This window comes from Lissotriton helveticus, unplaced genomic scaffold, assembly GCF_964261635.1.
Source record: "Lissotriton helveticus unplaced genomic scaffold, aLisHel1.1 SCAFFOLD_953, whole genome shotgun sequence".
NCBI lineage: Eukaryota > Metazoa > Chordata > Amphibia > Caudata > Salamandridae > Lissotriton > Lissotriton helveticus.
Window position 1 is genome coordinate 40,163 of NW_027611795.1, and position 25,459 is coordinate 65,621.

General features: G+C 43.4%; 1 protein-coding gene across 1 annotated transcript in view; it reads right to left on the minus strand.

Moving 5' to 3' along the window:
• The window catches only part of LOC144806682 (ras and EF-hand domain-containing protein-like), a gene marked incomplete at its 5' end in the record, with an annotated part of 200,041 nt that overhangs the window by 29,805 nt on the left and 144,777 nt on the right, over nucleotides 1-25,459 (minus strand). The window contains 2 exons of the mRNA XM_078672989.1: nucleotides 11,341-11,455; nucleotides 22,579-22,660. Coding sequence (XP_078529115.1) covers nucleotides 11,341-11,455; nucleotides 22,579-22,660 — 197 coding nt within the window. The remainder of the gene's footprint in view (nucleotides 1-11,340; nucleotides 11,456-22,578; nucleotides 22,661-25,459) is intronic.

Genomic DNA, 25,459 nt, shown 5'->3' on the forward strand with positions numbered 1-25,459 from the left:
AGTCAGGGTATGCAAACGTAAAATGCTGTTAAAATAGGATATAGACGCCTTCACAAAACTTTATTTGGAATGGGTATGTTGTAGGCATCCCTTCGAAATACCGATTCAGTAGGCAGTGTATCAGTATATGAAGACCTCAAAACAATGAAAAGTTACTAACTCCCTCACTGGAGGGCTAACCCATTCAGAAAGCGAAATTGCCCCCTTATGACCGCTTTCTGAATATTGGAAAAACATCGTTGGAGCTTACATTGTGGCACAGTGGACTACTGATAACTGACAAGCAAATTCTTCCTAAAAAGGTAACTTTCATTTTAAACATAACCCTATTTTATTAAGAAATAGTGTTGCATGAAAAAAAACATACTTTATTGAAAAGCGGTCTTGGTAGTTTGCTGACCATCCCAATGGTGATGGCCACCAATCAGAGTGCTCTGACCTACTTTATTAATATTAATCAGATGGTAGGATAACGAGCCACCGGGATTTGGAATTTTAAAAACAAACCTAATAGTACATTGTTTTCTTGCTGTACTAAATGAAGACATCTTGATAACGGCGCCTGTGGGACTCCAGAAATTAGTAAACCTCCTTGAAACATATGCAAAGAAGAGCCATTTAAAATAAGTAATGACAAGACTTAGGTATCGCTAAGCAGACCGTATTTTGGAGACTCTGATTAAATTCGGTAAGGTTAAGGCATATATATATAGGGGCCGATTATGATGGCGGACGGACCTGAGTCCGTCCGCCACCATAGAGAAGGAGGGACCGTCCGCAGGGGCAGCGGCGGTCCCTCCGTGCAAATTAGGTTGTGATCGCCACCCTGGCGGTCTAATCCTGTATTTTTATCATTGCGGCGGGTGCTGCTTGAAGCAGCACCCGCCGCAATGATAAAAAAGTAAGTTGTGCATTTGCATGCACAAAGCGGCAGGCACCTCACGGTGCCTGCCGCTTTGTGCAGGCAAATGCAGAGGGGTACCATAGGTACACCCCATGTGCACCCCCCACCCCCCCTTCACCCCTGGGGGCCCGCAACGGGCCCCCAAACACAAATCCGTATGCCTTTACACGGCGGAAATGCCGCCGTGTAAAGGCATCTTTCCGCAGTCATCCTAATATGGCTGGGGGTGTCTGATAGACACCGCCAGCCATGTTAATGCTTTTCCGCCGTGGGCGGAATCCGCCCGCGGCGGAAAAGCGGCGGACAGATAGTAAGACCCACCAGCCATCCTAATATGGCGGTGGGTCTTGCAAGGCTCCCCGGCGGATTTCCCGCATCCTCCGGGCCGGCGGTGGCTTCCGCCGGCCCGGTGGATGCGGGAAATCCGCAATCGTAATCGGCCCCATAGTTAGGTATTCAATTTGACTCCGAAAGAACATGGGCCCATTTTATGACAGTTAAATCAGATTCCTTGGAAATGCTTAGCGATGATGTCATGAGACACACCATCAACCACAGCAGCAATTTATTGCATCCACTGCTTAGGGTGAAGGAAACTAAAGCAATGCATGTCCTCATTTATGGTGCTGAACTACATCTGCATAATTCTTCTGAGACTATTGACAAGATGAAAGCAATGGTGTGATGGTGTTCTCTCCCTTTGAGGTCTTCTACTCTTTGACTGCTCTGTTGCCCTATTTGAATTTCGTATTGGCTCTTTAAACTGAGTAGGACTGCTACAGATAGTTTATTACCCTGGAACTGGCCTGACCTCTAGTTAGCTCTTGATGAGGAATACGGGGGCTAGATGATTTAGTGTATGGGTGGGAACAAAATATTTGGATTTAATGATACAAATTGGAACTAACTCACATTTGGTAAAAACTTAAAATGGAAGTCCAAAGTAAATCATAAAATCGATGCACTTAAGGCCTTGACTAGTCCAATTTGATCAAATCATTGGAGCCTGTCTGAGGATTAAGGAAGAAGATGATTTATGTTGTTAGAAACATATGAAGACATTAGAATAGAGCTGATTGAAGAACCTTCTATACACGAGCCAACATCAAAAGACCACAACTTTCATAAAAGTTCTTTGACAATGAATACCAAAACACATTTTGAAATTGTTCGATTATTTTAACATTTTTATTCAAAAGTGGATGTTTTATATGGGGCAAGATGGCGGCCGCTTGATCCGAGGGGGTGTCACTCCCTGACCAGCGCTGCAGTATCGGCGGTTTCTAAGAGAGAAAGAGAGTTTTGAACGAGGGACCATTAACACAACCTCTGCGGAGCTATTGTGGAGCTAATGTGGATTGTCGTTTAGTAAAGGAACCTATGTTCGTGGATCGGGAGAAGCAGAAACTTTGGCTGCGGTCTACGCGGCTTGCAGCAACGGCTCTCCATAGCCGAGCATGCCTGTGGACGTGCCGGGTGTGGCTAGCAGGGAACCCCCAGCAAGACCTGAGTGTGAACGGCAGCTTACAAAGCATCATGCCGCCCCGCAAGAACGGGAACTTACCCGTACTGAGCACTAAAGCCTCCGAAGACCTACCAGCCTCAGGGACGAGGAAAATACCACCCACGCAGGAGAAGCCTGAAAATCATCGAAATCGGACAGAGTGGCTGAAAAGTAATGGCGGTGAGTTCTAAGAAGGCGAGCCTGATAAAAGGGAAAATCGTAGCGAAAACACAGCCCCCATGCACCACAAATGACGAGAGTGGGAGTAAGAACTTTGGGATGTCGAGGGCCACTTCACAGATGATTGAGGGTTCTGGGCAGGGAAAAACAGTCACCGTCCAAGGGATGTTTGCGGGGAAACCCCCAGTGACCAAAATACCGACACAATTCTCTTTCTGTGGTATGAATGCTGCCGGCACCCCTAACAATAGCAAGGTGCTTGTAAAAGACAGTGATGGGGGAGAATAGGATATTGGGGGAATCGAGAAACAAGAGACAGACTGTGGTGATAAAACTGTGAACAACTTAAACATGACATCCGAGGTCTCACTGGAAGTGTGTACTGGCACAGGAGGGGCTGAAGGGGCTGAAGGGGGTTTTGAAAAATTGTTGCAAGGTTTGGAGATCGACTTGGGTAATACCTCTGCCTTTCAAACTCCCGTTGGAGGGAAGCTGGATACGGGATCCGGTGCCGGCAGTATACCTGATGCCCAGGATGGAGACAGCTTTTTTTCCCTAGCAGAGGAGTCGAACATAGAATCTACCATGGACTCTTATTTCGGGCAAAGAGAGTGGGAGTCCCTCAACCACAGCAGACACTCTGAAAAGGGCCACACCCAGCTACAACAAATCCAGGAAGATGCCATCGTCCACTTTAAGGAAATGCGAGAGCGATGGTTCTGAGGCAAGCAACAATTTACAGTGGGATTATTCATTTGCCACAACCAGCCTTGCAGGCTCAGGAGGGCCAAGAGATCAAGAAGGGGATCCGGGGGGACCCGGGGATTAAACCAATTTACCTCTCTCAAATACCCTGATCCATGCCATGCTGAAGTCCATTCAATATGAGGCTTGTCAAGAACACAAGAGAGCCCAGCTAGCCAAAATGAAAATACAAGGGGCTATTTGGAAAAATACTAAGGCGTGCTCAGAGGTTATAGCCAGGACAGTTGCCTTGGAGGAACGAATTATGGGGCTCGAGACCGGACTACAAAACACCGAAATAAAAACTACGGCTAACGATGAAAGGCTCTCAGACATAATGTGGAAGTTGGAGGACTCTGAAAATCGGCTTCGCAGGAACAATTTATGACTTTTAGGGATCGAGGAAAAGGCTGAGGGTGAGGATATTAGAGGGTTTGTTCTGAAGCTATTTAAAACTGCGTTTCCGGAGCTTTCACATTGGTGAGATACAGAGAGTGCATCGGTTTCCCCTTATGAAAAAAAAAACGCAGGCCCCGAAGTCAACCCGCGGGCAATATCAATTTTTTTCTGCAATTTTTTGATGAGACAAGCCATTTTTGAAAAAGCACGTCCGGATGCAAGAAGATCTGCAGAGGGCCATACCTTTTCCGTGCGGCCCGATTTTTGCCACGCACCAGAGGAACGGAGGTGGCGGCTCCGTCAGCTGATCACCCCTTTCCAAAAAAAGGGGCGTGAGGTTTTTTTGATAAACCCTGCATGGCTGAAGGTTATTTTTCATGGCAAGATACGAGTATTCTCCTCGGAAGTCCAAGCTGAAAATTACTTAAAAGGACTTACCGATGGTTAATGGACTTTAGTTTCAGCTTGGAATAAGCTTGTGTAGGTTGTTTTCTGTACCCTCATGATGTTTTCTGTATTTTTCGGCTCTTTTCTTTATTCTATTTTTTTTCTCTTTAGGTTGTTCATATGGACAGGGAGTGACCAGGTGACACTCGGGAAGTGGGAGGCATCACAAGGGTCTGAGGACCTTTTTTGCCAGTTTTTTGGGTTGGGGGGCTAGGGTGGGTGGGGGGTTTAGGGTGGGGGAGGAGCTACAGGGCAAGGGAAGGTTTGGGTTGCGGTTTGTCTTTGGGAATAGTTTAGTCCAGTTAGGATGGGCACACTCTTTTAGCTGGATATATGTTTGGAATGTTTCTACAGTTGCATGGCTAATATTAGGATAGCATCTATAAATATCTGCGGGCTAAATGATCCAGCTAAACAGTGTCGGATCAGAGAGGATGTTCGTTTTTTGCGGGCAGATATTATCTGCCTTCAAGAAACTCACATCGAAGCCAGTCAGTATAAGCTTCTGGAGGGTTTTCAGCTGATCTCATGGACCTAATTAGAGGGGTCGCCATTCTAGCGTGACGGGTAAGGGTCAATATAATCCGCTCCTCTGCTGATGTTTATGGTCGATGGGTTATTATTCATGGCAAATTTCAGAATAAAGTTCTCACACTCTGTTCAGTTTATGGCCCGGTACTTGACGATCTAGAACTATACAACTGGCTAAACCTCGAGCTGGTTGGTTGGCCAGCTCCGTTTATATTATGTGGTGATTTTAACATAAATATTGACTGTGAACTTGCTAATCAATCGGCAGTAGCATATGCTGGCCGAAAACCTAAAGTCTATAGGGCTGTACGGCAAATGAATGAACTGCATGATTTGATAGATGTATGGGCTTCTTTCAGAAGGAATGACCCTGGGTTTACTTTTTTCTTTGCACCACACAAAACTCATTCCAGGCTAGATTATTTTTTTATCCCTCCAATCCTGGCTCAGGGTTCTAGTATTACTAGATATCCGAGAGTAATGTCGGATCATAATCAGCTTGTACTCAAGGTTAACATACGGGTTAGGAAACCAGACACATGGACGTGTAATCGTGGTCTGTAAAGAGATAGCAAGTATATCGAATGCATGGCTTTATGGATAACAAGATTTCTAAACGAAAACATAGGTAGTACTTGTGTACAAAATGTGTAGGACACACTTAAAGCTGGGATAAGGGGAGAGACTACTCGATCTAGATGGGAAAGCCAGAAAAGGGAAAACGGGAAACTACAGGAGCTATATAGAGATCTTGAAGAGGCTGAGATCAATCTGGCCAGGGTTGTGTTGGGGGGTGGCGACGGTGATGCTGCTCAAACCCAGACTATAATTGCTAAGTCAGCAATAATAGAAATTTCACAGGCTAAAACAGCAAGCACATTTTTAGCCTGGCCTTCTAAAATTTTTGAGAATAGCGAAAGAGCTGAGCATATGTTAGCTTCCAGAACTAGAGAAAGAGAATCTGCCATGCGTATCGAAAGCATTTTGGATCCTGAAATAGGGTTAGTTACTGAAGAAGGCGCCATAGCTCTAGCTTTCCTGAAATTTTATCAAAATCTTTATAATGAAGATATTAGTGAGATGGTTCAGGCTGAAATCCAAAGATATCTTAAGGAAATCGAGGTAGGGGCTCTATCCTTGGAAGAGCTAGATATGTTAGATGCGGAAATTAAAATTGAAGAGTTATGGCTAGCTATAGATTCTCTCCCTAGTGGCAAGGCTGTTGGTCCTGATTTTATACCGGGAGAATTTTATACTTTTTTTTTATCCCAGCTCACTCCCGTTATGTTAGAGATGTTCCGAAGGGTCCAAAATGGTGATAAGCCTCCTGAATCTTGGCGAACAGCCAGGATTATTAAATTTTTAAAGAAAGGCAAGAAACCATCAGTTACTGGGTCCTACCGACCAATAACTCTAATTAATAGTGATATCAAAATTTACTCCAAAATTCTTGCAAATCGGCTGGCAGGGGGTGATCAAAAAGCAACAACATGGTTTTGTGCCTGGTCGCGAAACTATCAAACATATACGCCGCACAATAGCGTTGTTTGATTATACTAAGGTTACAGGAGACCCTATGGCTTTAATCCTGCTTGATGCGGAGAAAGCTTTTGAAAGGGTCTCCTGGCCTTTTTTATGGGCTGCATTGAGGCATTATGGTCTTGGGGAGAGGTTTAATCGTGCGATTCAGAGCATGTACATACACCCAACCGCTCAAATTTCGATCATGGAAATTCAATCTGAAACAATCAACATACTGAGAGGAAGAAGGCAGGGGTGTCCCTGCTCCCCTTTATTATTTGCAATTTACATTGATCCCTTTATTTAAAATATTTTTTCTGATGTATTAATCCGTCAGGTGCGGGCTAAGGGTGGGGACACCAAAATTCTGGGTTATGCTGACGATTTAGCTATTCTGACAGACTCCCCGCAGGTAGCATTGCAAGAAATTCAAATAATTACGTCACAGTTTGGTGTGATTTCTGGTTATCACTTAAATAAAGCAAAACACCAAATAATTTGTAAAGATAAAATTACTCTGCTGACCCGCGGGTTGTCTGCAAGTCTAAATATTTAGGGATAGAGATCAGTGCTAAACCTGAGGAGATTGTTGAGATCAACCTGAACCCTCTGATGTGTAAATTAGAGGCTGATGCTCGTTAGAATTAACAATTTACATTTAACGTTGATGGCCAGATGTACTGTTATAAAAATGATCTTCTTACCTAATATTTTATACTTTCTTAGAGCCATCCCCTTGCTGATTGAACAAATTTGGTTTAAAAAGCTAGAACGGAATACTTCTTGGTTTCTATGGGCCGGCAAATGCCCAAGACGGGCTATGAAATATATGACTCTATATAGAGAGAGGGGGGGCTGGACGGTACCTAACTTTCAGGTGTACTATTGGTCGATAACTGTTAGATGTAGGAGATGCAGATCGCTCTGATACTTCAATTTATCATTTAATTTATGGGGAAGAAGCTCGGTGACTCTTGTTTAGACATATCGACTTTGCCTATTTTAAACGTGTGAGGTTTAAGGTTCTGCTGGGTGCTTTTAAAGTCTGGACGACAGTTCAGAAAATATTTAATATCAGGAGAATTCACCTATACTCTCCTTTTGCAGGGAATACTCTCCTCCCGGAAATTTTTCGGGATGGGTATTTTAAAGAGTGTAACTGTTGCTAAAAAACAACAATTCTTCATTAAGTTCCAAAACATTTTTGTTTCTATTTTATTTGCAGTATTCCAAAGTTTCACGTAATTTTTTTCTTTTCTTTGTCACAAGGCAGACGTTTCATGCATGAAAAATTTCTAAATGTAACAGCTATGCCACTCCAGGCCTTTTTCCGCAACACGAAATATACATGAACATCTTCAGTTGTAATAATGAATCATACACCCAATGCATTTCGGGCTTCATTTTCAGTCAAATCTCTATATACTGGTAGATGTTGGGTACAACTTGTTCTAACATTGGCTCTTTTTGAATATTTGCAGTGAACCCCTGCTGAAGGGCGAAAATGAAGCCCGAAATGCATTGGATGTATGATTCATTATTACAACTGAAGATGTTCATGTATATTTCGTGTTGCAGAAAAAGGCCTGGAGTGGCATAGCTGTTACATTTAGAAATTGTTCATGCATGAAACGTCTGCCTTGCGACAAAGAAAAGAAAAAAATTACGTGAAACTTTGGAATACTGCAAATAAAATAGAAAAAAAATGTGTTGGAACTTAATGAAGAATTGTTGTTGTTCTTTAGCAACAGTTACGCTGTGCATCGGGTTCAGGAGTGAGACTTCACCCCTTCATGAAAGAATTCATACTTGCGTGGTACCAGGCAGACCACAAAAACCCGGGTTGCACGCAATAAGATCAGAATGAGAGAAGAAACCCAAACTATGTTTGAAAAAAGGAGAAGACTGGTGTGCATTTCGTCACCCCCCTTATTAGAAATATTTTAAAGAGCGGTCAGCACAAGGGGCTATTGTAATAGAGGATATTTTCTCTGAATCGGGGTTTCTGACCTTTGAATCCATAAAGCAGAAATTTGGGATAGGCAATAGGCAATGTTTTAAATTCTTACAGATTCAAGACTTTTTTTCTAAAAAAAACTGTCAGTTGGATTCGTATTCCGTTAGTGGAACTGATTAATGGGAACCAATCGCCTATATCCACTATTTATAAACTGGTTAATGCTAAGAGGAGTGATGATCTAACCAAGCATTTTAGTCGTTGGCAGACTTGATTACTTGTGGAATAAGATGTTTGCGAGGACTCTCTAGATTATAGTCGATCTGCCACTATCTCTGCCAAACTCCAGGTTCAATGCTTCAAGACGTGGCTCAACTTGTATATAACTCCTTTTCGAATACATCAATGGGGTGGGGCGGTGGGGGTAAACTGTTCTTGATGTGGGGAGCTTGCGGCAGACAGTATTCATATGTTTGCCTTTTGCCCCTTTCTGACCCCATTGTTTAGTCAAATAGAACAACGTTTAGAACAAGTGTTTGGGTATATTATACTATTAACACTTCAGGCTATTATTTTGGGTATAGCTGATCAAAATATGGTTGAATCGGATCGAAAGCTATTTTTTGTCACTATGGCTATATTGAGACTGTGTCTAGCTACTGTTTGGCTAGACCCCGCCCCCCCGACTCCACATGAATGGTTTAGTAAATTTCTAAATGTGTGTAAATGGGAATTATCTGTATTCAAGAGAAGAGGACCTAGGGCCCGGAGGGAGGGTGAACAGATTTGGGGCCCCTTAACCAACTGGTTGAATTCTGAACATTAAGGTTTAAGGTAGCTTGATAAAAGTGAATTATGTTTATGTATTCTTACTTTCCTTTTTCTTTTTTCTCTATCTGTAGTGATCCATCGGGGGTCGGGGGCTTGGGGGGGGGGGTATGAAATTGAAAATAAGATCTATTACATGGACGTTTGATAGTTTTTTTTTTCTGTATGATTCTTTGTATATGTCATATATCCTAATAAAATGTTAAAATTTTAAAAAAGTGGAGGTTTTATAATGTGTTGATTCTATGCATTTGCATATTTTACATGGTTGATCTCACACTTGAATAAACCTATTGCAAATAAATAATTCATTTAATGTATCCATTAAATCTGTTGCAAAAAAACTAAAACAATCGAAAGCAAGTCTTTTTTTCATTTGTTATGAAAAGGATTCTCAATAACTTTTCTTTTTAAATCTTCAATTAGTTTGCCATGTTTTATCTATTCTGCCCTAAAGTAATATTTAGAACATGCAGCAACTAAAGGAACAGTTACGAATTTGGGTGAAATGGTTCATGAACAGTGATCACACATCACACAAGAGGTGTATGTGTTTGTGTATAACGTAAAATCACAGCACAACGTTAAGCTCTAGCTATCAGTCAAGGTTCACTATCACATGGTGAGGATAGCGCAAATGGATTTCATCTTCAGTTTAAAAAATGTCAATCCCTCAAACCGTTCCAGAAATGTATGATTCTTTGTTTTTCTGTGAATTGTCTCTTAACAGTAGCTATTTGCTTCAGAAACCACTGACCAAGGATTCTTGAGGTTCAGGGTAAGGTGATGTGAGGAGATGGGAGAGGCTCTTTTTTCTGCATTTTCTCCTAGATGCTGTTAAGTATTGCCAGCGTTTGTGTATACCGTTTGTGTATACAGGCCTTATTATGACTTTGGCAGTCATGGAGCAGGGCAGAGATGTGCCCCCCTGCAGGCACCCCATGGTGCGGATGCAACAGGAGGCCATGTAGGGCACCCTTTGTTTCCTCACCGCCGCTCTTTTAATGGCTGTGCTACCGCCATTAAAAGTGAGGAGTGAGGAAACTCCTAATCTGAGGCACCACCAGCATATTAGGGGCTTCAAATCACTGCACCACAGTCAGCAATTGTGGATCCGTGGCGGCAGCAGTGTTTCCATGGCAGTCCAAATGCCGCAGTACTAATGCGGCGGGGGGACTGGAAGTCTGATGGTCCACGGATCACCGCCACAGGTTTGGTAGTGCACTGGACCACCGAACCCATTTTAAGGGCCTAAGTCTTTTACTGATCATCTTTAGGATGACACTCTTTTATAGTGAGTCAACTAAAATTATGATCTATACATGTTTAGTAATTATAATTTTCTTGGAGAATTTGATTTATTTATAAAGGAGTTTTGTATAACACTACACATCACCTGAGACATGACAACAACGTCGAACTTACTAAAAACACCTTCTTAAAAATGTCGGTTTGCTTAGGCAGCCCTTCATTTACAAAGTGAATTGAACCATATAATAAGCAGAAATGAACAAACATTTACCAAACTCTCTTTTCCAAACAAAATTAAAATAAATCCTAACATTTTAAAACTGTGTCTTCTCAACATTTCGTGTCATGCAAATGTGTGGCTCTATTCTTGATTATGAGAATTAAAAAATACTTAAATTGAACAGAATGTCTCCAATTGAGGCCACCATGATCACTACAAGAGCAGTCTCAATTCATATTATGTGCATCTCGTTTGTACTGAGATTGTATACAGCCAGTCAAAAGTGTTCCATTGCTTTGGAATAATACTGCGTTTGACACACACAACAAATTACTATTGTAAAAAAGAGACCCACTACTTTAAGCTTCTAAAACACATCTGGACTCTGTAATATAAAATCCTCCCTCAAGTGACTGGTGCTTACCATCGCTCTACAGTCAGCCCCTCTCTCCTCCTGAACCCGCTGTCCAGGGTTCATGCCTAAGATTCCAGGATTTGTGAATGGCCTGATGAGCTCCCCTGTTGGAAGGGCATTCACTCTACACAGAAGTGCTGCATACAACGTACACATTGGGTGGTATGCATATTCATTCTGATTGAATTATGCTTTATGCAGGGTTTTCATATGCAGGTTAAAAACACAAGGACAAAAACAGAAAACAAAGTGATTGTAATTAAGTCTAAACTCTCACAGTTCTTCCTTTTTCTGACTGGATACGTTCTTTAGAGGAACGTGGAAGAAGCGAAGTTTGGTTGGCACAGAGAATCCTTCATGCCACTGTATAAGCATGACAACTCGGTTTGTTCGCAATTGCTGTGTTACTCCTTTAGTATAATAAATACACACTCCTTACCGAAATCATGTCCACCCATTCCCGGACATTTAAAAAGCTTTTCTCACACGAAACATCATACAGCAGCAAGACTCCATCCGCTCGTCTAAAGTATGACTTTGCGATACTTCGAAATCTAGAAATGAGAAAAAATGCATCCTTACACCAGTTCATAACACATATCTCCTCTACGTACACTTTAGTACAGTTAGATTCATCATGTACAAACATATTTCTTGATCAGTAGGTATTATATGTCAGACAACCTACCCAACTGTGACTCACATATTCATATAAGATAAGCATGTCTTTTAGGTCTTGCTACAGACAGCGTGATCTGTCAGAGGGACCACCTTCACCACCTTCTTGTAGGATTTTTCTATCATAAATGGGTTACTGGTTGACGGGGTGGTGAAACCTACTCAAGCAGCCATCACAATCCTTGTCAGGATGAAGTCACCAGCAAACCCCAAATTAAACTGTACTCACGCTCTGGTGGTTTGGTGCAGAGCAGTCAGGCTTAACGTAAAGGCAACATGTAAGGTTTTTGTGCAACACTTCAAACAGTAGTAACATTAAAACACTATACAAAGAGATTCCCACACCACATTCGAAAAAGAAGGTAGATTAAAAAAAATAAAACAAGTCCTAAACAACAAAAATCTAATCAGTAGACCCAGAGGTATATAATTGTAAAGATTTTATTGAAAATAGCCCCAAGAAGGCCAAAGTGCTACTCGTGGCTATCTGGCTGTGGGAGACCTAGAAAAAGTCATAAGTTCATGCTGACCACGATAGAGCGCGGTTCGGATACAGGGACCTGATTTGTCCAGCTGAAAGTTACCTTCTCAGTCCAGCATAAAGAGTCCTGTTTGTGGTGGAGGGGGCCGCGAAGATCAGGGAAGCGTCGCGGATGATTGCCAAGACAGCACGAAGAGCAGGCCTGGCGTTGCGGATGGTCGTCACTATAGTACGAAGATCCTGTTGTCGTCGTGAATGGTCGGTCTGGTGCTTCTCTATGCCGCTCTCTGAGAGCAGTAGATGCTGCAGTCTAAAGGGTTAGACTGATGGCACTTCGCATTGGCGGGCTGTGCTAGTGACAATATTTCAGCGCCAACATGCCTGTTGGTAGTTGCGAAGAGACCAAAAACTTGAATTTAAGCTCTGAGGCCATACCAAGGTCCAAGACCTAAGGGGCTCCACTTGGGGGTCAGGGGCTTGTTCCAACTGTCTCTGAGTGATTGTTTAGGTGGTTGTGTGCCTGTAATGTCTCTGTTGCTCTATACAAGAGGCCAGGAGACAGACTAGTCCATGGAGTAACCCTGGGAGTTCTGGGTTCAGGTGGAGAAACAAGCAAGACAGTAGTCCGGCAAATGCAGTGGTCCAGCAGGGTCGCAGTCTAGTAGAATGGCAGTCCTTTCAGCAGCACAGCAGTCTAGCCTGGAAGAGTCTCCACGGGTCAGTAGTGTACAGAAGAGTTAGTATCTGAGGTCCAATATTTATACCAGGTATCTTTCTTCTGGAAGATGGAAAAAGCTTCTAGAGGTTTCCCTTTTAAGTCTCCACACAACATGCCTTCCCTGTCGGTGCTGCAGATTAACCACAGGTGGTATGCAGCCCTATGAGTGGAGGCAGGACATAGCCTATTCAAGTGTAAGTTGGGCTCTGCCCAGATCCTGCCTCCCATCCTGCCAGTGATGGTTCATACAGGCACACATAAGCTCACTTTTGTGTGTGGCTGTCCAGGAGGATTACACAAAGTCCAAATGTCAGCTATAGCCAGTCATGTGAACCCAGGGTCAGGCCACAGGCACTAAATGGGTAAGACCAGGAAAATGCCAGATTTCTAAAAACGGTGTTGGATCTAGCCCTGATCTCCTGACTGGGTGAGAGTATTCTGCTTAATTCAGAGACTCTGTCCCTCACCACCCCTTGTTGTAAATATTTTTGTCCACCCTAAGCGTGGAAGGGTATACTCAGACATGAGTCCCTTGCTCATTGCACCATCAGGATTCAAGCAAGCCGGGCCGAAGACGGCTGTAATGCCAGAAACCGGTCCCCGGAAGCTTGTTTCCTTCCCAGTGTAAGAATTGGCTTTTGTAGTTTGGTTTGTCCTGTTCCCATCATGCACTGGGACAGGAACAGAATAATTTGCATACAGCCAGGTTCTGAAACTGGGATGGTGCAGTGAGCTAAAAAACGGTGTTGGATCTAGCCCTGATCTCCTGACTGGGTGAGAGTATTCTGCTTAATTCAGAGACTCTGTCCCTCACCACCCCTTGTTGTAAATATTTTTGTCCACCCTAAGCGTGGAAGGGTATACTCAGACATGAGTCCCTTGCTCATTGCACCATCAGGATTCAAGCAAGCCGGGCCGAAGACGGCTGTAATGCCAGAAACCGGTCCCCGGAAGCTTGTTTCCTTCCCAGTGTAAGAATTGGCTTTTGTAGTTTGGTTTGTCCTGTTCCCATCATGCACTGGGACAGGAACAGACTAATTTGCATACAGCCAGGTTCTGAAACTGGGATGGTGCAGTGAGCTAAAAAACGGTGTTGGATCTAGCCCTGATCTCCTGACTGGGTGAGAGTATTCTGCTTAATTCAGACTCTGTCCCTCACCACCCCTTGTTGTAAATATAGATTTCTAAAAGGGCATTTTCAAAATTTTAATTTAAAATAAAATTTTAGTTTACCATGAGAGAGGATCTTTCATTTAATTTTCAAAGACTTCAAACATGAACTGGCTGCCTGCTCCCATTTGGAAATCATCATTTAATAAATTAAAGGTAGTAAGGTAACTCCAATGTTATCCTATCGAAGAGGTAGGCCTTGCAGTAGTCACAAACATATGTAAGAATTTCTCACTACCAAAACATATACAACTTAAAAGTACTTGTCTAATTTTTTTAATACACTGCACCTTGCCCTGGGGGCTGCCAAAGGCGTACCCTAGGGGTGTCTTATTTGTTTTCAAAAGGAAGGTTTGGGCCTGGCAAAAGATTTTTTCTGCCAGGTCGAAATGGCAGTTTAAAACTGCACACACAGGCTGCAATGGCAGACTTGAGACAAGTTTAATACACTACTTAAGTGGGTGGCACAATCAGAGCTGCAGGCCAACAAGCAGCATTTAATTTACACACCCTGGACACAGGTAGTGAAACTTTCCTAGGGACATACAAATAGATTAAATATGGCAATTGGGTGTAAGCCAATTGCACCATGTTTTAAGAAGAGATCACAAGCACTTTAGCACTGGTTAGTAGTGCTAAAGTGCACAGAGTCCTAAGGTCAACAACAATGAATTCAGCAAAAGGTAGATGCTAAAAGCAAAAGGTTTGGGGGAAGACCATCCATCTGATCTGGTGTCTTCTAGAATATTATTCAATTCAGTTCAGTTCAGTTCAGTAAATCTTTATTTCGATGATGATTAAAACCATCATAAAAATACATATGTACAGTTAAAAATTGATTAAATAGCATGTCTGAACTTTATCTAAAAACAAAAGTGCACAGTTCTAAACCTCAGTATAATATACATTCATTCCTTGACATTAACCTCTTGTAGTTCTTAATCTTACTGCTACTTAAAAAAAATTCATAATAGAGCATAATGTTCGCATATCGTTTTCTCTTTGTAAGAAAAGTAAGGCAGTTTTGGCTTGACGAAATTTTGCCTCTTTCAAAATAGCCACCAGAAATTTACGTCGAGGCATCTGATAAAAAGGACACAAAAGTACAAAATGAAGGGTGTCCTGTGGAGACCTATTGTCGCAGCCGCAGGCACCCTTCTGCTCAATTGTTAATGTAAAACCAGATGGATAAGACAATATATTTGGTAACATATTGAGCCTAAAACGACACATTAAAAACCTATCCTGCGAGTTGTACATAAAAAATAGATAGGGTTCCATACGCTCGCTATTACTCACAAGATAATGAGCAGTTACTGAACTCTTCGACAATTCAGAACCTGTTCTGCGAAATGCAAACTTTTATAGCAACAGTTTTTTAATCTGTGGTTTACAAGAGGTAGAAAATATGTTCGGGTTAATAAAAAGATCCTTCCTGTCTATATCCTCTAGCGTAACCTTGACGTAATTTAGCCACGGGATTTGCAGCCCCTTGTCCCTTTGTAAGCAATCTGCTACAATTACTCTACTTAGTTCTGCCTCAGGATTTTCCCAAATTCTAAGCCATGCTATAATGGGGCTCAGCTTTAACTGATCTATGATGTAAGGGCTTCCCAGTTCGCTATGCTCGATTGCAGCTGGGGTACTCTGCGGGATTTTTAAAATCCTGCGGAGATATTTGTCTTCCTCCAGCTGCAATTGTTTTGCATCCCCAAAGCCCCACACATCTGCTCCATACAGGGCTTTTGCAGAGCTGTATAAGTTCATCACCTGTTCTGGGGACCAGCGACCCAGCCTTCGGGCAAAATTTAGTATAGCACCATTTGAGAAAACCAGTTTTGAACAGCATTCCTCTATCAGGGTTTTACATTTTAGTGCCCCATCAAATAAGAGTCCCAAATAGGAGAAAGTCTTCACCGTTTCTAAAGTGTGGGTCCCTATTTTGTATGCAAAGTTCCTGCCAGGCTTTTTACCTGCCAACATCACAAAGGACTTGCTTAAATTCACAGACAGGTCTAAGCTGTCCATGAATTTGACAAATCCGTCGATCAAACACTGTAAGCTCCGTGGGGTACGGGCAAGCAGGACCGCGTCATCCGCGTACAAAAGTACCGGAATATGACGCGTTCCCGCTTTTGGACAGTCTGTGTTCAGGGCAATTAGAGTTCTCTCGAGGTTAATAATATAAAGTGAGAACAAGAAGGGAGCAAGGATACAACCTTGCCTCACTCCGCTAATGAATGGAAAGGGTTCAGTACTCCCCCCCTCCATGCTATAGCGGACCCTGGCCATGGTGTTCCAGTGTAGTTCTCTAAGAATGTTAATCAGTCCAGGGTCAATTCCCAGGTTGCTCATCATAGCCCATAGCTTGTTCCTGTTTACTTTATCAAATGCCGCGGCCAGATCCATAAACCCCAGATAAATAGTTTCGTTACTGGCTTTTGTGTATTTAGCGACCAGCAAGTAGAGGTTAAGACACTGGTCGCTAGTTGATTTTCCTGATCTAAAGCCATACTTGGTATCTGCTATAGTATGATGCTCTTCTGTCCAATCCATGAGTTGGTTCAATACTACCCGGACCAGGATTTTTGGCAGAGACATCGATCAACGATATCGGTCTGTAGCATTGAGGATTGTCCCTACTTCCCTTCTTATATATAGGGACATTTATAGCTGTAGACCAAGAGCGGGGGAGCCCAGTTATAACAGTTGCATTTAGGACCCTCGTCAGGATTGGGGCCCATAGGGCCACATTGCTCAGATACAAATCTGGCGGGGTGCCGTCAGGACCTGGGGCTTTATTTCGGGTGAGACCTTGAATTGCCTTAGTTGTTTCTGTGAGGGAAAATTCTACTTCCCAACTTCGTGTTCCAACCCAACCCCCTTCTTGGACTGTATCATGGGTATGATTGTAAAGTCCCTCAAAATGTGTCACTCATTATTCTGGTATGTTGGTTCCAATCACCGGGGCACTGGTGTCCTGGAAGCATGGCCTATTAATTATCCTCCAGAATTCCGTAAAGACCCTTTTCTCCCCAGCCTCCCTCAAGTCGGCCCACACTTCAGCTTGGAGGGCAACCTTTCTCTGTTTTAACTCAGTTTTATAGGTCTGTCTAAAAAAGGCCACTTTTAATTTATCCCTAGGATTGGCTTTAAGACTAGATTTTAAATCTCTTCGTGCACGAGAGCAGTTGGTATCAAACCATCTTGGCTGAGTTATGTTTTTCCTGGGGCCTTTTGCCTTCATTAACTCTTCAACTAGGTTGGTTATAGACCCAACCGCCATGACCAGGGAGCAACCCTCTATCAGTGGGTCTAGGCATTCTTCGATCTGACTTTTCCCCTTTGCTATTAATGATTTATAGAATGCCTGAGCATCGATTTTCGACCACCTAAGCCGTCTCCCCTGGTCAGTTGCCCTCAGGACAGTATCTACTTGTTTACTCCTCTTGGGACAGCCTCTAAACATGAGTTCCAGGACTAAAGGATTATGGTCACTGAAAGTGCTCCAATCAATCCTCACCCCGGTAATCCAGTTTTTTGCAAAACAGGATACTACAATATAGTCTATAAAGGAGGAGCATACTCTTCCTTTGAAAGTTGGGGTAAGAGACCCCTCTTTTCCCGGGACAACCAAGTCAATAGTGTGTGCTAGAGCATATGTGTCTAGTAATTTTCTGAGTGCTAACCCCTCAGAGTTATGTTCGAAGTGTGGGCCAGTCTCAACCGGGCAGGAAGACCAATCAGTAATTACTGGGAGCAAGTTTGGGCATAGATGACAATTTAAATCACCCATCACTATTACAATTGGTTCTGCCACCCTTTTCCTATATTCTTGCTCCTGATTGAGTCTATAATCTAATTCTTGGAGGACAACATTTGTTCCTTTTACCGGCCCTTTGTTATAGATGTTAAATATCAACAACCTCAAACCATTCCCTGAAAATGTTGCCGCCTGGAGAGTATGCGATGTCCAGGATGGGAGTGTCCAGACTCCTTCTAGATTTAAGTCTATATATAGTGCTAGCCCTCCCTTTGCCCTTCCAGATCTAGCTACTTGTGCTGGTACAAAGAAACATTTGTAGCCCGGTATTTGGAAGGGGTTGCTATCAACCGCCCAGGTCTCCTGGAAGCTTATTATTTGGAACCCACTTAATTGATTCCGCCAGTCTTTGTTGTCAAATTTCCCCGCTAAGCCTGCTACATTCCAGGACATTATTTTTAGCCCTCCCACAGAGCGTTGTGCGACCAGTGCTCCCAAGTTATCTAAAGTGGGTCCACTCCTCATTAGTGACATTCCCCATTGTTTCCCCTGACCTTGCAATAGTTGGAGTTCTTCGGTCCCCCACTGCTGATATTCCCCTAATACTCCCTGAAGGATAGGTTCAACACCCTCCTCCTCTGCCATGTGATCTTGGGGATCCCCTGACCTGTTTAGTCAGTCGTTTTCATCAAGGGAGAATAGGGGGCTGAATCTATTTGTCCATTCTGCTAAACCCCGCTCTTTTGAAACCAGACCTTCCAGAGTGTGGTTCCTTGCCCTGGTCACGTCTGGGGCCCTTCCCATTCTGCCAAAAGTGTGTACCTTGGACCATGTGTGACACACTGTATTGAGTAAAAATATCCTAGTGGCAATGGTCGTATGGTGCTGGTCTGATTCATATTACCATTTTTCAATATATATTCCACTAGGCCAGTGTTCCTGAAATTCACAATAATACAATTGCCCGCCGTGTTTATATTCCTACTACCTATCCAGTTTACTCTTCTGACATGGAGAATCTCCCCGCTTTCCTTGCTGGGCAAGGAGTTGGTATCTCTTCCATTTGTCTCTCGGCGTGTATTATGTGTCTCTGCCAATCTAAGAGTTGAGGGGTTCCTATTTTGTGTTTGCAACGTGGTTGTTTGGTTTTGGCCCTGATCTGAGCCCTTATGCCCTACTTTCTGCGTATTACCCAACTCCGCCTGCATTGGAAGATTTGGAGGGGCATGAGCTTGTTCAATCGTGCATTGTTCATTGCTAACACAGTTATTATTAGTGGGGTACTGCCGGTCTGGAATGGTGTTTGATGGAGCAGGGTTGGCAAGTGAGTTAATATTTATAGTGGAGCCCTTTGTCCTTCCCTGCTTATTCAGTTCGTTTGTAATTTTGTCTAGCCTACTGATTAATGGTTTAATCTGGCTTGCAATGAAAAGTTCCAGATTTTTTTGAAGATCTATTATTACTTGAGCCATCCACCATGGTGGGGCTGGCTGGTATGTCGCTTCTACTTCAGTAACTTCATCCTCAGTATCTTTTGTTCTGGGCATTAAGGCACTTGATTGTACTTTCCTGGAGTAACACTTCTTGGGCCCCGCTCTTCTAATTCTACTGCTCGGGATTTTATTGTCAGCTAACGACTGGGCGCAAGGAATATCCTCAAGGCAAGGTTTGCCATTGGTTAGGACTGTTCTTCAAACCATGGCATTTTGTGGAAGATTATATGATTCCAACCTTGCTCTCATTGCAACCTTGTAATAGGGGCCTACTTATGAGTTTGGCAGTCCATAGGACCACAAAACTCGAGGTAGAGGGTTGGTGGTGGTCGGGGACAGCCGCACCGGCAGGAGACCGCTGTATTGCGAGTACGGCAGTCGGACCTCCCTAGGACCGCCGCAACTGCTGGGGATCCATGATCCCTGGCAGTAGTGCGGGAGTCTTGAAGCTGTAATGTGCTTGGTGGTGCCACTGCAACACAGCCAAGCATATTACAAGTTTCCTCACTGCTAGTGTTCTCTTGGTGGTTCTCACTCGATGAAACTCCTGGCAGTGAGGAAAGAAAGGGAGCCCTAAAGGGCCCCCTTGTCCCATGTAAGCATGGGCGGATTTCACGGATCCACGATTCGCGGATTTTGCGGATTTGCGTATTGTTGATCCGCAAAATCCGCGGATCTGCGGATTTTTTTTTTTGCGGATTGCGCTCGTGAAAGTCAAGGATGCAAAGGCCTCTATCCAGCATCACAGCTGATTTTCGACGGTAGATTTGGGAAGAAAGCACACCTTCCCAGCCTCGACAATGCTCACGATTGTTTTTGGGCTGATTTATGCATCACTGAATTTGAGCTTCAACTGTCCATCATAGTGGGTAAATGGCGGGAAGACGGTTCACACCGCAAGTGTGTGGGCGGGGCCAAACAGACGGGTCTTACATGTGAGCACACATGCCTCTGGTGTGTATAAAAGGTCAGAGACCGATCAGAGCAGCAGATGAAGAGAAAGAAGCTCCTGGTCACAGGAACAGCCAGGGGATTGCGCTCGTGAAAGTCAAGGATGCAAAGGCATCTATCCAGCATCACAGCTGATTTTCGACGGTAGATTTGGGAAGAAAGCATACCTGCCCAGCCTCGATAATGCTCACGATTGTTTTTGGGCTGATGAATGCGTCACTGAATTTGAGCTTCAACTAGGGCACATGCTTTATTGATATCTGTAAGTGCTTCCTGTTGAGGTTTAATTTTTGTGACAGGACCATCGTGCCAGAATGAACCCTGCCCTTCATATCCCTTGAGTGAGCTGTCCATCATCCTGTAACTATTTTAGGATGGCGCCGGCAAGCTGCCAGCGCCATCCTGAAATAGTTACTAAGTTAGCTTCAACAGGAAGCACTAATAGATAAAATAAAGCAGGTGCTCGAGCACCAGCTTTATTTTATCTATTTGTGCTTCCTGTTGAAGCTAACTTAGTAACTATTTTAGGATGGCGCTGGCAGTTTGCCGGCGCCATCCTAAAATAGTTACAACCACTTCAAGCTAGAAGGCTTGAACTTTTGCCCCCCGGATCCGCCGCTCGGGGATTTGCGGATTTGTGGTAAATTCGCGGGAGTTCACGGATCGCGAATTTACCGAAAATCCACAAAATCCGCGAGCGGAACGGATTTTCTGCCCATGCTTAGTCCCATGCACAGGGGTGCATGCAAACGGGGCACATGATGTGCCCCCCTGTGAGCATGCAGACCTGTTCCTGCACTGCATGGAATGCACAGTCCATGCCATGCAGGAATATCCGTTGAGGGTCCTGTGGCGGTGCAGTTCTAAGGCTTACATATGAGCCTTTGTACTGCACCACTACGAGATTGCCACGCCGTCTGACAGACCACAAATTAACTTGTTATCTGGCAGGAGGGTGGCGGTCGACTTTGGCAGACATGGAGCAGGGCGCTGGCATGGCAGCCCGCTCCGAGTCGTAATCAGGCCCTAAGACACAAATCAGGTAGTTCTCACTCCCTGTGACTCCCACACCACTCACATGCTTTCCCTCGTCCTTTCATCCTTGCTTCCTGTCATCCTCACTCATTGCCCCATCATTCTCCATGCTCCGCCCATCCAACCCCACTATTATGATACGCCTTGTCATATTTATTTGCCTACTTCACTTTTATTATACTGCCTTGCTCATTCCAGGAAATAGCTAAGGACCAGTTCCCTGTGTAGATTACATAACATTTGCACATACAGGTGACTGTGCCATCTGTAGATATTAGGGTACCATTTTTCAAAACTAACAGGTGATGCATTCAAAGCCTCGCAAACGTGAAAATCAAGTGAATATGCAAATGTTTATATTGAATTCATGCCATTTCTCTTCGCTGCCCTGCTCAAAATAATGACACAGTTGAGAATTGTTGCCATTATTCCTTTCCACTTTGAACAAAAGAAGACATTCAAGGTAATCTAGTCTGTTCATAATTCTCTGGCAGCCTAGATGGAGGGGTCTGTGGTGGAAGCTGATGAGATCTCCCATTACTGGCTTAAAGTACTGCATCATACTGCAACAATCATATGTCTCTAATTCGCGGGACCTCTAGTATTGACTTAAGGTACTGCAGCCTGCTTTAGATAGGACTTGCATCTGACTAGAGGAACCGCTACTAAAGTACTGCAGCCTGCATTGGGAAAGTGCTGGTTGCAGTTCTTCTAGTAATTTCAAATGTGTGTGTGTGTTTTTTTTTAAAGCGATACATTAGGTTTTGTTATGTTTATTTCTATTTGGAAATTAATATGTAATATTTAATGTTCTGATGAACAAGCATGGAAACAATTTTTTTTTCAAAACTGTTATTAAATGCACAGTAACGATTTGTGGTGCCGTATGTCCATCTGGACTACATTATTTCTTTCTCATAGAGTGAAAGAGCCACCTCAACCTCTCAAATTTCCCATTGTTCATAGGAGGCAGAGGTCTGGGACTGCATCAAGGCAGAACATCTTCTTTCTGTTATGGTGCTTCGGACCCTGTATTCTGGCCTCTCTTTGGTGGGGAGATGGCTCAACTGAAAGAAGGCAATTAATATGATCTTAGGTTGGCCAGGTGCACAACAGTCGCATTGACTACTAGATATAGTGTGTTACCAATGTCTGATGCTCAGTCAATAGTGATTGTTTCTAACTATTCCCTGAATGGTCCCTCTTTTTTAAAAAAACGCCAAATACAAGTGTTTGTAATGGCAGGATTGTTTGTTTGATGATTTCCTATGCAGTACATATGTAAACGGCAGTAGGTGTGTATTGTGACCTACGTGAAGAATAGGATGTCTTTGGGTAGTATTGATGTACTATTAACATAGATTTAACTATCAAGTCAATTTCGTTACCTCTCTTGTCCTGCAGTATCCCACAGCTGAAGGACAGTCGGTTCGCCATCAACCACCAGCGTTTTCATGTGAAAATCAACTCCTTTAAATGAAAAAATGGTAATCTTAGCATGGCACTATACTATGCAAGAAAACAATGTAATATCATAAAGGATTGCTTTGGATTCAAAAACCCCAACTAAAATCGATAGGGTGAGGTCTTCTTCTGCTTGACATATTTAGACAATTATATTTTCAGATTTTTCTGTTTATTAGTTTGTTTATACAAATCCGCAGCTACAAGTTCAAGGTTGGATTGTGTGTCCCTGTAGAGGGAGGTGACCGTCATTGATGTTTAATTCCTACCCGTGTCAGCCATGTGAGAAAACTCCCTGAGTGCTGTAGCATTTTTGTGAACATAACATAGTCCCGCTTTGGTATCTGCTTTTCTGTAAACAAACGAGTTTTGCAGAGCGAGCACTATAAACATGGCTCCCGCTCAAAGACCTTCAGTGCTAAGTATGATGCCACTGTAGCAGTGACTCTCTTCACAGCACAGAGATGCCCGCCAGGCAAACAAGTAGCTCCAAACAGGGCAGTCAGCCATCCACCAGGATGGCAGAGTGTATAACACCAGAGTATCATAAGTAAAATATTGGCTGACAGAAATATTGTGCCCCAAATGTTGTTTACAAAATATCACCCCATTCGAGCTAAAAGTAAGAAATCTACATCTTTTTGTAAGCAATCTTTTGCACACAATACTTCTGCCAGGAGCCGGTTGACCAATAGGTAGAGAAAAGGTCAAACATTTTGGTTGGATATATTACTTATGAGATATTTTTGAGTCTAGGTGCTTGTAATCTACGATTTTTAGTCCAATTTTTTTCAATGAGTACCTTGCAGGTCTACCTATCGATCCAAGAGGTTTGCCCATAGCAAGAGCTCTATTAACTTGTACTTCAACAACACTTAAATGGACATAATCAAGAAATGGGCCGGCCTGAGCCCTGCCAAGTACCTATGAATGTAGTTGACTTTGTCCGGCGTTATTGCTTACTTCGGTATTTTTCACTTATTTTGTTGATATTTCCAAGCACAACATCAAAACCACTGGTCCTAATAAGCACTTTTGTCTAAAGCTATCTGGTGATTGGACATGTGATCTCATTTCTCATTATGGCCTTAATGCACGCGGCCATATCAGAGAAACTGTGCACTGGTCACTGGTTCAAGGAAGCAAAGAAAACTGAGTTGCACTATTTTTGCAATTTAGAACGGAGCAAACAGATTTTTCTCATTTTAAATCAGCATACGATTTTGGAAACAAGGTTAAAAATGCAAAACCGTATTTGTGAAAAATATGCTAGAAAAACAGGGCATTCATTGTAAAGATCGAAGTATACGCTCTCTGACTGCAGGGACTTTTTAACTTCTTTCACAACAACTACCAGATGAATAGCATTCTTTTCATATATGATATTATTTACAAATACCAGACAGTATACAAAAAAATGTTTGGCCTTGAAAAAGCCCCAGGCCTGCGTGCCAACTAGGGAGCGAAACACATGTTGGCTAGTTTGCTTGCAAAATTGATCTACTATGAACTTATTGATTTTCAATATATTTTGACTGGGGACTCTATTTATTTATTTATTTTATTTGCAGATTTGTAAAGCGCATAGCTACCCTGGGGCGTCCCAGCGCTGACAGTCGACCTGTAGTTCCGGAGGGAGGGAAGAAGGGGTGAAGTATTATGGGAAGAGCCATGTTTTTAGTTGCCTACGAAAGGCAAGTAGGTTGTGTTCTCTTCGGATGGAGAGTGGAAGGGAGTTCCACAGTTTTGGAGCATTGTAGGAGAACAATCGCCCCCCAGAGCGGGCCTTTTTTATTCTGGGGACGCTGGCCAGGGAGAGGGAGTCTGATCTGAGCTGTCTGTTAGACTGATGGGGTTTGACGAGGGATCTCAGAATCGGCGGGCCTCTGCCTTGCATTATTTTATGTGAAATGCAAAGAGTCTTAAAGGTGATCCTTTCCTTAATCGGGAGCCAGTGTAAGCTTTTGAGGGCTGGTTTGGCAGAGCTTCTAAATTTGGTCCCGGTTAAGAGTCTGGCGGCGGCGTTTTGGGCGCATTGTAGTCTATTAATGACTGATGCGGGGGCCCCTAGATAAAGGGCGTTTCCGTAATCCAATCTGGAGTTCACCAGGCCCTGCATAAGCAGTTTCCCGGATTGGAAAGGGATTAAATGAAGGATTTTCCGCGCTGTTTGGATAAGGCCGCAGCAAGTGCCTGTGGTTTTTCTGGCCTGGGTTTTGAAGTTGAGGTCTTGGTCCAACCAGATACCAAGGCTTTTGACTTCGGGTTTGGGGGTGGGGGTGATCTGTTTTTTAATGTCTATCTCGCTCCCTTGGCTACAGTGGTGGAGTCTTGTGGGGTCAGAGTGGTCTCTTATGCTGACGATACTCAGCTGATATTCTCTTTTAGAGACCACTCTGACTCCACCTTTGCCAACTTCCGCCAATGTTTGGATAACATCTGTGCCTGGATGACCAGCAACCACCTTAGGCTTAATACTGATAAGACAGAGGTCTTATTTTTTAACCAGAAAACTTCAATATCCCCCAGCCTGTGGTGGCCCACAGCGCTTAATCCCCCGCCCTCCCCGGTCCAATCAGCACGTAACCTTGGCTTTCAGTTCGATGATTCACTCTCCTGTAAAGCGCAAATTAACAAGGTCTCCTCAGCCTGCTTCGCGAAACTTTGCATGATTAAAAAGATCCTTCCTTACCTCCCCTTAGACGCCCGTAGAACTATCACTCAGGCCCTCATCACATCTCATTTAGATTACGCCAATAGCTTATACGCTGGTGCCCCTCAATACTTTATTGATCGTCTTCAGAT